Below are 13,798 nucleotides of genomic sequence, written 5' to 3'. Positions count from 1 at the left end.
GAATCTACAATTTTCATAGTAATGAAAATAAAGAAAATTCTTTGAATGAGAAGGTGTGTCCAAACATTTGGTCTGTACTGTATCTAGCCTGTAGTGTTAATACAGGTCTGTTGCATTTCATATTGTTCTGCAAACACCTTCAGTACATATTGTGCTGTCATCTCTGGCAAGCAAAAGCGTGTTCCTCTGACACAAATCTGGTCTGTTAACACAATTTTGTTGAATTTCATATTTTTCTGCAAACACACTTTATATCTTTCAAGTAGTGTACACGCAAAGACACATTACACTAAAAGGCCTTTGCAATTCAAACACATTAGGCTTCTAAAGCAGCAGTATTTTGTAAATGTGTGTTTTATTAATCTTGCCTTATACATACCTTGTTGTAAGATAAACACAGTTCAAAGCATTGAAACCTAAAACTGACAAGTTGGTTGGTGAAAAATCACTCAAAAAAGATAAAACGATCCTTAAAGGGGTGTTCCAGGAAAAAACTTTTTTTTTATATAACAACTGGCTTCAGAAAGTTAAACAGATTTGTAAATTACTTCTATTAAAAAAATCGTAATCCTTTCAGTACTTATGAGCTTCTGAAGTTAAGGTTGTTCTTTTTTGTCTAAGTGATCTCTGATGACACGTGTCTCGGGAAACGCCCAGTTTAGAAGCAAATCCCCATAGCAAATATCTTCTAAACTGGGCGTTTCCCGAGACACGTGTCATCAGAGATCACTTAGACAGAAAAGAACAACCTTAATTTGAGAAGCTCATAAGTACTGAAAGGATTAAGATTTTTTAATAGAAGTAATTTACAAATCTGTTTAACTTTCTGGTGCCAGCTAATAAATAAAAAAAAGTTTTTTCCTGGAATACCCCTTTAAAAAAAATATGTTTGGTAAAGGAATTGTCCATCCTAGAGGGTCTGTTTCCTCCTCTCTGTGTTTTCTCCCCCCCCCCATATTGCAACGCAGAAGGATAGCACTAGCCACGAGGAGGAGTTGGGTCACAGTCAGCCTTTGGAGTATGTTTCTGAGGAAGGGGAAGGGGCTGCAGTGGCCGAGTATAGCACTTGTGGGGTTGGTGGAAGTTGTGGTGAGGATTCTGGAAGGCATATGGGAATGAGGAGGCACGAAAACCCTCTTCATTATTTTGTGACACAAATTCTATTGCTACTCCCAACAAATGGATCATTTTTGGAACACTTGGAAAAGTCCATGCCATCTTCCTTACTTGGCAGACTCAAAACCTGTTGCTACTCCCAAAAAGGGATATTTTTTGACATGCTTGGAAAAAGCCAGTGCATCTTCTGATACCTCTGTGTGCATAAACAGGCATCTACCGACAACCAGGGATACTTGATGCCGCTTTTTTTTTTCTTGTGTGTGACTAAGCCTAAAAAACAAGCTGTTAATCACCATTGGTTACCACAAGTTAGCATAATTGATCCTTAAAAATACTTTTAATCTACTTGAATACATTCCTAGCAGTGTTGCGCACGGCTTCAGAGCTGTTAGGCAGTGTTATACACATGTTTAGGGGCTTATTTCTTTGTTAGTTTGCATGGAACTGAGCCAAACCGAACCAGCTGTTTCCGTAAGGTTCGGCGAGCCAGGCAAGTCAAACTTTTCAAAAGTTTGCTTATCTCTAATTCTTATAACTTATTGGAACTTTTTTATCTTTTCATTTCTTACAGAATAATTTCGATATTTCTCTATAGACCAGAACCCTGGAGACTCATCAGGTCCCTTGTCTTCATCTTGTAGATAAATATCGGCAGGTAATGCTTCACATTCAGGGGTCTGGTGGTCATAGAAGCTGACGCTGATCCTGTGTAACATTGTCCTCCATCCCCCCCAGAGACCTGAGAGCGAAGAGAAGAGATATTCATCTGTAAATGAAGAATAAAGAAATATCTGATGTAAGTGACATTTATATAATATTTCTTATAAGTGACTGGAAATGTCTGAGATTTTATAATCCCTCTACACAGATCAGACATAACTGTAAAATAACCTTCCAAACATTGTGACGCTCCTCACACCACTGATACAACTCGGATCCATTAATGCCTGGGCCCAACAAGACTACCGAAGGAGTCCTGTGGTATCTGCACCAAGGCGTCAGCAGCAGTGAGGAACATCCCACAAGACCGGACGTTCTTGAGAAACTCTGACCGGCCGTCTAACCATCACAATTTGTCCGTTGTCACATTCTCTCTGATCCTTACATTTACCCATTTTTCCTGCTTCCAACATCAACTTCATAACCTGACTGGTAACCTGCTTCTACTATCTCCCACCCCTGAGGGGCGTCATTGTCACCATGTAATCCATGTTATCCCCGCTTAGTACTATGACACATCACTCTACAGTATAGGAGAAATAAGAGAAGATTTATGTCCAGACGATAAATATTGATCATTGATAATTGATGGACATTTCTGTGTTTGCTCTTCTGGCAGGTTTGGATTGATGTAACATTTTTATAGTTATTTAACCAGATTTATACATTATTTGTTATTATAGGATTCCCCATTGTCATATGGCTCTAGAATTGAATAATCACTGGTGACAATGTAGATAGATTTCTATCAGGTGTTTTATAGGACGGCTTCATGTTAACTCCAAACTTTATGATTGAAGGCAGCGATATAATAATATACAGGTAGATGAAGCCTGGTGGTCATGTGACAGAGGTGATATAATAATATAGGCACAGGTAGATGAAGCCTGGTGGTCATGTGACAGAGGTGATATAATAATATAGTCACAGGTAGATGAAGCCTGGCGGTCATGTGACAGAGGTGATATAAGGACACGTTCACACTAAAGTGATTGGTGCAACAAAAAATCTGTCCCATACATGTGAATGGGGTCATATCTCTGCAGAGCATTTTCTGATTTCTGTAAACCCCATTCAGATGAACAGAACAGACCCAGAAATCCCTGTAAGATGTCTGTAAAGAGTAGGAGCAGTGCTGATCACCTAGGAGAGGTATACAGCCGTCACAGAGGCCCATTATCTGCATCTTATACTGTCGGGCAAAACAGTATTTAGTCAGCCACCAATTGTGCAAGTTCTCCCACTTATAAAGATGAGAGGCTGTAATTTTCATCATAGGTTATAACCTCAACTATGAGAGACAGAATGAGAAAAAAAAGTCCATAAAATCACATTGTCTGATTTATAAAGAATTTATTTCCAAATGATGGTGAAAAATAAGTATTTGGTCAATAACAAATGTTAATCTCAATACTTTGTTATATCCCCTTTGTTGGCAATGACAGTGGTCAAAGTCTTCACAAGGTTTTCACACACTGTTGCTAGTATTTTGGCCCATTCCTCCATGCAGATCTCCTCTAGAGCAGTGATGTTTTGGGGCTGTTGCTGGGCAACACAGACTTTCAACTCACACCAAAGGTTTTCTATGGGGTTGAGATCTGGAGTCTGGCTAGGCCACTCCAGGACCTTCAAATGCTTCTTATGAAGCCACTCCATCATTGCCCGGGTGGTGTGTTTGGGATCATTGTCATGCTGAAAGCCCCAGCCATGTTTCATCTTCAATGCCCTTGCTGATGGAAGGAGGTTTTCACTCAAAATCTCACAATTCATGGCCCCATTCATTCTTTCCTTTACACAGATCAGTTGTCCTGGTCCCTTTGCAGAAAAACAGCCCCAAATCATGATGTTTCCACCCCCATGCTTCACAGTAGGTATGGTGTTCTTTGGATGCAACTCAGCATTCTGTCTCTTCCAAACACAACAAGTTGAGTTTTTACCAAAAATTTCTACTTTGGTTTCATCTGACCATATGATATTCTCACAATCCTCTTCTGGATCATTCAAATGCTCTCTAGCAAACTTCAGATGGGCCCAGACATGTACTTTCTTAAGCAGGGGGACCACGTCTGGCATTGCATGATTTGAGTTAATAACGGTGTAGTGTGTTACTGATGGTAGCCTTTGTTACTTTGGTCCCAGCTCTCTGCAGGTCATTCACTAGGTCCTCCCGTGTGGTTCTGAGGTTTTTCCTCACCATTCTTGTGATCATTTTCATACCACGGGGTGAGATCTTGCATGAAGCCCCAGATCGAGGGAGATTATCAGTGGTCTTCTATGTCTTCCATTTTTTAATAATTGCTCCCACAGTTGATTTCTTCACACCAAGCTGTTTGTCTATTGCCAATTCAGTCTTCCCAGCCTGGTGCAGGTCTACAATTTGGTTTCTGGTTCCTTCGACAGCTCTTTGGCCTTGACCATAGTGGAGTCTGGAGTGTGACTGTTTGAGGTTGTGGACAGGTGTCTTTTATACTGATAACAAGTTCAAACAGGAGCCATTAATAGAGGTAAGAGGAGACTCTTAAAGAAGAAGTTATAGGTCTGAGAGAACCAGAAATCTCTGTCATTACCAACAAAGGGCATATAACAAAGTATTGAGATGAACTTTTGTTATTGACCAAATACTTATTTTCCACCATAATTTGGAAATAAATTCTTTAAAAATCAGACAATGTGATTTTATGGATTTTTTTTTCTCATTATGTCTCTCATAGTAGAGGTTTACCAATCATGGAAATTACAGGCCTCTCATCTTGTTAAGTGGGAGAACATGCACAATTGGAGGCTGACTAAATACTTTTTCCCCCACTGTACATGTCCTTAACGGGGCACTCTGGTGGAAAACTTTTTTTTTTTTTATCAACTAATACCAGAAAGTTAAACAGATTTGTAATTTATTCTATTTAGAAATCTTAATCCTTCCAATACTTATTAATGGCTGTATACTACAGAGGACATTCTTTTCTTTTTGGATTTATTTTCTGTCACAACCACAGTGCTCTCTGCTGACACCTCTGTCCCTATCAAGGACTGTCCAGAGCAGTAGAAAATCCCCATAGCAAACATATGCTGCTCTGGACAGTTCCTAAAATGGACAGAGGTGTCAGCCGAGAGCTGTGGTCATAAAAGAAAAGAAATCCAAAAAGAAAAGAATTTCCTCTGGAGTATACTGATGCTAATAAATACTGGAAGCATTCAGATTTTTTAATAGAAGTAATTTATAAAACTGTTTAACTTTTTGGAGCCAGTTGAAAAAAAAAATAAAAAAAAAGTTTTCCACCGGTGTACCCCTTTAACCCCTTAACCTCTTAAGGACACCACGTCACATTGGGTCGGTTCTGGCGGCTAATGACAGCCGGGACCCTGGGCTAATAGCATGCGGCAATGATCACTGAGCCGCGCGCTATTAACCCTTTAGTCATGCTCAATGGGACCATCAAGGTTAAATCGCGATGTCCCAATCCGCTAGAACGCAAGCAGAGGTCCCCTTACCTGCCTCCGTCACGTCCGATCGGCGATTGATTGCTCCAAGCCTGAGATCCAGGCTTGAGCAATCGACCGGTGATTACACTGATCTTTGCCGTGTCAATGCACGGCAATGATCTGTGTATGAGATTGGTATGTGCAGTGAAATAGCCACCAGGGGGGGCTATAACACTGCAAGAAAAAAGTGTGAAAAAAAGTTAATGAAGATCATTTAACTCCTTCCCAAATAAAAGTTTGAATCACCCCCCCCTTTTCCCATTTAAAAAAAAAACTGTGTAAATAAAAATAAACATATGTGGCATCGCCGTGTGCGGAAATGTCTGAACTATAAAAATATATCATTAATTACACTGTGCGGTTAATGGCGTACGCGCAAAAAAATTCAAAGTCCAAAATAGCATATTTTTGGTCACTTTTTATATCATGAGAAAATGAATAAAAAGCGATCAAAAAGCCCGATCAATATAAATATGGTACTGATAAAAACTTCAGATCATGGCACAAAAAATGAGCCCTCATACCGGCCCGAACACGGAAAAATAAAAAAGTTATAGGGGTCAGAAGATGAGAATTTAAAATGTAAACATTTTTCTGCATGTAGTTATGATTTTTTTTAAAGAAGTAATACAAAATCAAACCTATATAAGTAGGGTATCACTTTAATCGTATGGACCTACAGAATAAAGATAAGATGTGATTTTTACTGAAAAATGCACTGCGTAGAAACGGAAGCCCCCAAAAGTTACAAAATGGCATTTTTTCTTCAATTTTGTCACACAATGAATTTTTTTTCTGCTTCGCCGTGGATCTTTTGGTAAAATGACTAATGTCACTGGAAAGTAGAATTGGTGGCACAAAAAATAAGCCATAATATGAAATTTTAGGTTTTAAATTGAAAGGGTGATGATTTTTAGAAGGTAATGAGGAAAAAATGAAAATGCAAAAACGGAAAAACCTTGTGTCCTTAAGAGGTTAAGGGCAAATATCCATTTTTTAAATCAGTCCATCTTACTTTATGTGGTAATTCGCAGAGTCTTATTCATGACACAACTGCTTGTTAGTTTAAAATGTTGGATGCTTCCCCCTTCATTTGTGAAAAATTACAACAAATTAGAAATTCTCTCCTAGCGATACAATAGATCCGCACTAAAATCAGGGAAAATTTCAAACAAATTAAAAAATATCACAACTAATTCAGCACTTCAATACCATGGACTTCCTACTCTCATGACACTCACAAGACTCCCTACGCCTTCATAAAAATCCTTGTGACAAATATAAATATGCAATAACAACAATTATGGGGAGTGAGACCCGGCTTCTCTCAGGAATATACCATCATTTTACTACAAAAAATACCCCACCGTTTATTTCTGAGGGGAGGAATGTTCCTTCCCCCTGAAATCCAAGAAATCCCTTTTCCATCTCATCCGGTGTTCTTCTCCAGGATAAACATCCACTACATCAGTAGAATTCTGACCCAGTGATCTCCGTTCTTCTCCACACACTTTATTAACTTAAAATAAAAAAAACATTAAAACACTCATCGCATTTCAGGGATGCGTCCATTTCTCATGAAGTAGAGAACCTTTATGAGCGACTTCTTAAATACCCAAAACAAACTGATGCTCTCCAGACTCCCTGAGACCAGAAGAGACAAATTACTGGAGCTTTAACCCTCTCCTATCCTCCCAGGTGTCTTGTACTCTATCATAATCTTACACTATTGACACTGTAGACACACAGTTTCATTCATATTTTCATGTTACATTTTAGGTAATGTGCAAGGGAAATGGAGATTAGAAATATCTAGAGTTTCCAGCAGATATGTAGTGATAACAAGTAAAATAATTGGAAATTGTATTTTTCAAGTGTACGTCTCATGAAACAAACTTTTCATAAGGTAAAGATAAAGCCCTACTGAACAACTTTTCAATTGCTTTTATTTAAACATTTTTTCCTCCTTTCATGTTTTTTTACTTTAAAAACTCCTCCACTAGGGGTTTCCCTAGCAATCCTGTCAGCAAGCATTTCAGACTATGAAATCACTCTGAAATCACTCTGCAGCAAGGACACATAGTAGCAGTCAGACAGGCAGGAGGGAGGGAGCACTAAGCTGTAAACAAGCAGGGAGCGATCAGAGAGGGTACATTCCCTTTTCTTTTTCTCTGTTGCTCTCCCCTCTCTCCATTTTCCACATGGCTAATTATATATGCACTGCTTATATCGCTCTCTCCACGGACTTCCCATTGCTATGACAACTTCCCATGCTCTGTGCCTTCAACTGAGCTACTGAAGAGGATATAAAAATAGGTATTTTTAAGGGGGTTTTAAAGCAAATTAAATGCAGGAATAAACTTAGTCAGAGTCAGGGACAGATGAGGAGGGGGATTAGGGAAAGTTTAAATGGTGATAGATACTCTTTAATGGTGACAAGTCCTCTTCAGGCAACCTGAGTTATGTGCCAAAAAGATTTAAAATCTTTCACAAAAAGGGTCGGTTATTCAGTTATTAGTTGTGTGAGAGGATCCCTTCCTTTTCCCCAGAATTGTGAGTATTAAGACATATTCTTATTATAAATCATGGGATTCTTTCACCATATGTTTCAAGAATATAAATTTTTTTACTAATAAACCCAAACATAGACACATAGAATTCACCTGGTAACACACCTATAGAGGTCTATGGAAGGAAACACTCCACAATCTCTCAGCTAACATATGGTCACAGTGTTTATTCAGAAATACATGGCATGAATTATCCGTATTTTGTTTTGTTTTTTTTAACGTTTTTTTCAGTTACATTTTTCTAATTATAAGTCAGGTTATTATTTGATCACGTGATTTAAGGAATTCTATTAAACAATTTAAGTTGAGCGCGGGCACATCTGTATTTCCCATCACTTATATGGTACCAATGTATCCACTACACTGTATGGGGAATAATTTCACTGTAAAATAAAGTCATGATATAAGGTTATATTATAGTAGACAATATATGTTATAACATTTCTCCATGGTTCATATATTGAGGACACTCTAAGTTGTGTCTTATGATAAGAGTCATTTCTTCTGCATTTATAACACATTATACCTACTGCCTAGATCTACATACAGGAGAATAACAGGACGGAGGTCACAGAGTTCCTTCTCTTAGGATTTCAGGTCAGTCGAGGTTTAAGACTTTTCCTGTTCTGTCTGTTCCTTGTGGTTTATTGTCTGATAATATGTGGGAATCTCCTGATCATCACCCTGGTGTCCACCAGCAAGAACCTCCACACCCCAATGTACTTCTTCATCTCACATCTGTCCATCAGTGACATCTTGGTATCCACAGATATTGTCCCCAACCTTCTCCACATCCTACTGAATAATGGGGGGACCATGGCTTTTATTGATTGTATCACTCAGTTTTATTTCTTCTGTGTCTCAGTAGTATTTGAGTGTTTTCTCCTCACGGTGATGTCTTATGACAGATATGTGGCCATCTGTAATCCTTTCCGTTACTCTTCTATCATGACAAGTGGACATTGTGTTATGCTGGCCGTCATCTGTTGGTTCTTTGCATTTTCTGTTAGCTCAATTTATACCATAACAACAGCAAAGCTAAACTTCTGTGTTCACAATATAATTAACCATTTATTCTGTGACTTGGTTCCCTTACTAGAACTTTCCTGTTCTGACCCTACTGTTGTCCACTTGGAGCTTTATGTAATAGGAAATGCAGGTTTCTTCATCCCAACCACCATCATTGTATGGTCTTATACTTATATTGTCCTAACAATCCTAAGGATCCCATCCAATACTGGTAGACAGAAAGCCTTCTCCACCTGTAGCTCCCACCTCATTGTGGTCTCCATATTCTATGGGACTTTATTTAGTGTATATGTTGTACCAATAAAAGGTCAAACACTGAGCATGGGTAAAATCCTCTCCCTGCTATATACTGTGTTTACTCCTTTGGTCAACCCCATTATATATAGTCTGAGGAATAAAGACATTAAAAAAGCTGCACAGGAAACAATGTGTAAGTGGATGATCTGGTAAAGCATCCACAGCATAGTATATAGGTGAAGTAGAATAACGACCAGATTTGGTGGGGACTGTTATTTAAGAATATTGTAGACTGATGTCTGGTGGCAAAGAGAAAAAACTCAACTCACCATCCCGTATGACCAAGGTTCAAGGACAAACCATCAAATCTCCATGTTATGTACCGAAAACTGTCTTCAAGTGTAGTTCTTGAGTGGATAAAATGAGGTTATTATGTGTAAGAAATATGTATCAAATCACTGTACCTGTGTTGCAATATTATGAAAATAAATAGATACATTTATTGGAATAAAAATCAATAAAAATTAATACAATGTTATTGTGTAGTGAGAGATACCTGCAGCAGCTCATTATTGTCTCAATTGGTAAGATTGAGTTAAATACATATGTCCATATATCTGTATAGAAAAGGTTGCACTAAAATGTTATTAAAGACTGATACGTAGCTTTTTAAGATGGGGGGCACCTAGATCAGTGAAGACATATGATTCTTATCCTGTCATAGTTAATATACTAGTTTTTGGGGGGATCTCCAACATAGAGGGGGAAGACAGTGCAGAATTGAGGATAAGTATTAAACTGGGTGTGGAGCGGAGGGAGGGGCTAGAACAGTCATAAGTGATAAGAGAAAAGAAAATAGGAAAGAAAACATGAAGTGCATGTATACTAATGCCAGAAGCCTCATTAATAGGATGGAGGAACCGGAACTATTAATGTTGGAGGAAGACTACGATATAGTGGGGATAAGTGAGACATGGCTGGATGCGAGCTATGACTGGACGGTTAATGTACAGGGTTACAGTCTCTTCAAAAATAACTGTACAAGTAAGAAAGGGGAGGGGTTTGCTTATACATAAAATCCTGTCTTAGGCCCTTTCTGCGTGAGGACATTGGTGAGGAAAATGATCATGTAGAGTCTCTGTGGGTGGAAATAAGGGGACGGGGTAAGAACAAGAATTTACTGATAGGGGTTTGTCATAAGTCGTCAAGTATAATGGAAGCAGCAGAAAACCTACTAATAAGACAAATAGATGGGGCTGCAAAGAAGGGGGAAGTCAATATTATTAGGGAACGATAACTATAACAACCCTAATATTCTAAAGACCGGGAAGCTGAAACTTGCAGGTCCAGCAAGGGAAACAGGTTTTTGGCAATAATATAGGACAATCACCTTTCCCAACTAGTGCATGTCACGATTCGGCTGGCAGGAGGTGGATCCTCTGTGCCAGAGAGGGATTGGCGTGGACCGTGCTAGTGGACCGGTTCTAAGTTACTACTGGTATTCACCAGAGCCCGCCGCAAAGCGGGATGGTCTTGCAGCGGCGGTAGTAACCAGGTCGTATCCACTAGCAACGGCTCAACCTCTCTGACTGCTGAAGATAGGCGCGGTACAAGGGAGTAGACAAGAGCAAGGTCGGACGTAGCAGAAGGTCGGGGCAGGCAGCAAGGATCGTAGTCAGGGGCAACGGCAGGAGGTCTGGAACACAAGCTAGGAACACACTAGGAAACGCTTTCACTGGCACAATGGCAACAAGATCCGGCGAGGGAGTGCAGGGGAAGTGAGGTATACATAGGGAGTGCACAGGTGAACACACTAATTAGACCAACTGCGCCAATCAGTGGCGCAGTGGCCCTTTAAATCGCAGAGACCCGGCGCGCGCGCGCCCTAGGGAGCGGGGCCACGCGCGCCGGGACAGGACCGACGGAGAGCGAGTCAGGTACGGGAGCCGGGTGCGCATCACGAGCGGGCGCCACCCGCATCGCGAATCGCATCCCGGCTGGGGGCGGTATCGCAGCGCACCCGGTCAGTAGATCTGACCGGGGCGCTGCAGTAGCGAGAATGTTGCGAGCGCTCCGGGGAGGGGCGGGGACCCGGAGCGCTCGGCGTAACAGTGCAGGACCCAACAAGAGATGGGGCGCTTCTGGACCTTATACTAACCAATAGGCCAGACATAGTATCTGAAGTAGGGGTCATCATGGTAATAGTGACCATAACATAATAAGTTTTTGTTTATCCTATAAGAGAACATCTACTAGTGGGGCTACAAAAACATTAAACTTCAGGAAGGCCAAATATCACCAACTAAGAGAGGACCTCAGTGACATAGATTGCGAACGTGCCCTCAGTAATAAAAGTACACAAGCTAAATGGGACCTTTTTAAGAGCATTCTGAATAAATCTTGTGAGTGATATATACCCTACTGCAATAAACAGGCTAGAAATAGGAGAAAACTAATGTGGTTAACCAAAACAGTTAGGGATGTGATAAAAGAGGAAATCGTTTAGACTACTAAAACAAGAAGTTAGTGGGAAAACAAAAAAATATATAAGGAGATGTAATAAATTACATAACAAAGAAATAAAACTATCAAATAAAACTAGTAAAAAACAAACACAAAAATTTTCTTCTCCTCCATAAATAATAAGAAACTGAAATCCGAAAATGTTGGAAGAAATAATCTGGGGGTAATGGTGGAGGAGGATGAGGAAAAGGCCAGTCTACTAAAGGCCAAGATGTCATCCATCCCAGGGTTTTGCAGGAATTAAGCACAATGCTACACAGACCCTTATTCCTTATTATTAAAGGAGTACTCCAGGTTCACAAAACATATCCCCTATCCTAAGGATAGGGGATAAGTTTCATATTGTGGGGGTCCCCAGTCATGTCCAGGTGCTCCCCTGTACTCTAGAGGGTATTCTGCCGAACATAGAGAGCCTGAAACATACCGAAGTTTCTGGGACCAGGAATATGCTGGCTGGTAAGGAGTCAAGTGGTCCAGAGCGGAGCATGCTCAGCCAAGCATGCGGCACATAGTGCTACAGATGGAGCAGATGGGGGTATCGGTAAAGGTACCAGTGAACCTTGCTTGAGTACTAGTACTCGTGCAAATGTGCGGTATCTGTCCCAATTCTGTCCCAATACCGATACTGGTATCGGGACATCTCTTTTGGGAACTATAGGCCTGTAAGTTTATCATCTGTTGTGGGAAAGGTTTTTGAGGGGTTTCTGAGATATGCTGTTCTGGAATATCTTAATGAAAATAACCTTATAACACAGCACCAACATGGGTATATGCGGGATCGGTCCTGTCAGACTAATTTGATCATCTATGAGGAGGTCATACAGCATATAGTTAGAGGTGGCTGTCGTTTATAACCAGCATACTGTCACGATGCCGGCTGGCAGGTAGTGGATCCTCTGTGCCAGAGAGGGATTGGCGTGGACCGTGCTAGTGGATCGGTTCTAAGTCACTACTGGTTTTCACCAGAGCCCGCCGCAAAGCGGGATGGTCTTGCTGCGGCGGTAGTGACCAGGTCGTATCCACTAGCAACGGCTCAACCTCTCTGGCTGCTGAAGATAGGCGCGGTACAAGGGAGTAGACAGAAGCAAGGTCGGACGTAGCAGAAGGTCGGGGCAGGCAGCAAGGATCGTAGTCAGGGGCAACGGCAGGAGATCTGGAACACAGGCTAGGAACACACAAGGAAACGCTTTCACTGGCACGATGGCAACAAGATCCGGCAAGGAAGTGCAGGGGAAGTGAGGTGATATAGGGAAGTGCACAGGTGATAACACTAATTGGAACCACTGCGCCAATCAGCGGCGCAGTGGCCCTTTAAATCGCAAAGACCCGGCGCGCGCGCGCCCTAGGGAGCGGGGCCGCGCGCGCCGGGACAGGACTGACGGAGAGCGAGTCAGGTACGGGAGCCGGGGTGCGCATCGCGAGCGGGCGCTACCCGCATCGCGAATCGCATCCCGGCTGGAGGCGATATCGCAGCGCCCCGGGTCAGTGGATCTGACCGGAGCGCTGCAGTGAGGAGAGTGTAGCGAGCGCTCCGGGGAGGAGCGGGGACCCGGAGCGCTCGGCGTAACAGTACCCCCCCCCCTTGGGTCTCCCCCTCTTCTTAGAGCCTGAGAACCTGAGGAGCAGACTTTTGTCTAGGATATTGTCCTCAGGTTCCCAGGATCTCTCTTCTGGACCACAACCCTCCCAATCCACTAAAAAAAAGGTTTTCCCTCTGACCTTTTTGGATGCCAGAATCTCTTTGACGGAGAAGATGTCCGAGGAGCCGGAAACAGGAGTGGGAGGAACAGATTTGGGAGAGAAACGGTTAATGATAAGTGGTTTAAGAAGAGAAACGTGAAAGGCATTAGGAATACGAAGAGAAGGAGGAAGAAGAAGTTTGTAAGAGACAGGATTAATCTGGCACAAAATTTTGAAAGGACCAAGATAGCGTGGTCCCAACTTGTAGCTAGGGACACGGAAGCGGACATATTTAGCGGAGAGCCATACCTTGTCTCCAGGGGAAAAAATGGGAGGAGCTCTTCTTTTCTTATCCGCGAACCTCTTCATGCGTGATGAAGCCTGTAAGAGAGAATTTTGGGTCTCTCTCCATATGATGGAAAGATCACGAGAAATTTCAT

At 41.5% G+C, this 13,798-nt stretch overlaps 1 protein-coding gene across 1 annotated transcript; it reads left to right on the top strand.

Annotated features, from left to right (window-relative positions):
• Positions 1-1,891: 1,891 nt before the first annotated feature.
• Positions 1,892-11,565, top strand: LOC130367157 (olfactory receptor 1500-like). The gene is made up of 3 exons (XM_056569561.1): positions 1,892-1,915; positions 8,427-9,074; positions 11,398-11,565. The coding sequence occupies exons 1-3, from the start codon at positions 1,892-1,894 to the stop codon at positions 11,563-11,565; spliced, it is 840 nt and encodes a 279-aa protein (XP_056425536.1).
• The last annotated feature ends 2,233 nt before the right edge of the window (positions 11,566-13,798 follow it).

This window comes from Hyla sarda, chromosome 4 (assembly GCF_029499605.1).
Source record: "Hyla sarda isolate aHylSar1 chromosome 4, aHylSar1.hap1, whole genome shotgun sequence".
Lineage (NCBI taxonomy): Eukaryota > Metazoa > Chordata > Amphibia > Anura > Hylidae > Hyla > Hyla sarda.
Note: the sequence above shows the minus strand (reverse complement) of the source record. Positions and strands in the feature narration are given on the sequence as shown.

What these genes read in the sequence shown, in the direction of transcription:
- LOC130367157 (XM_056569561.1), top strand. Translation starts at nt 1,892, where the DNA reads ATGAAGAATAAAGAAATATCTGAT. An exon ending in AGAATAAAGAAATATCTGAT is followed by an intron (nt 1,916 to 8,426) that starts GTAAGTGACATT and finishes CCTACTGCCTAG; the next exon opens with ATCTACATACAGGAGAATAA. An exon ending in TCATCCCAACCACCATCATT is followed by an intron (nt 9,075 to 11,397) that starts GTATGGTCTTAT and finishes TTATCCTATAAG; the next exon opens with AGAACATCTACTAGTGGGGC.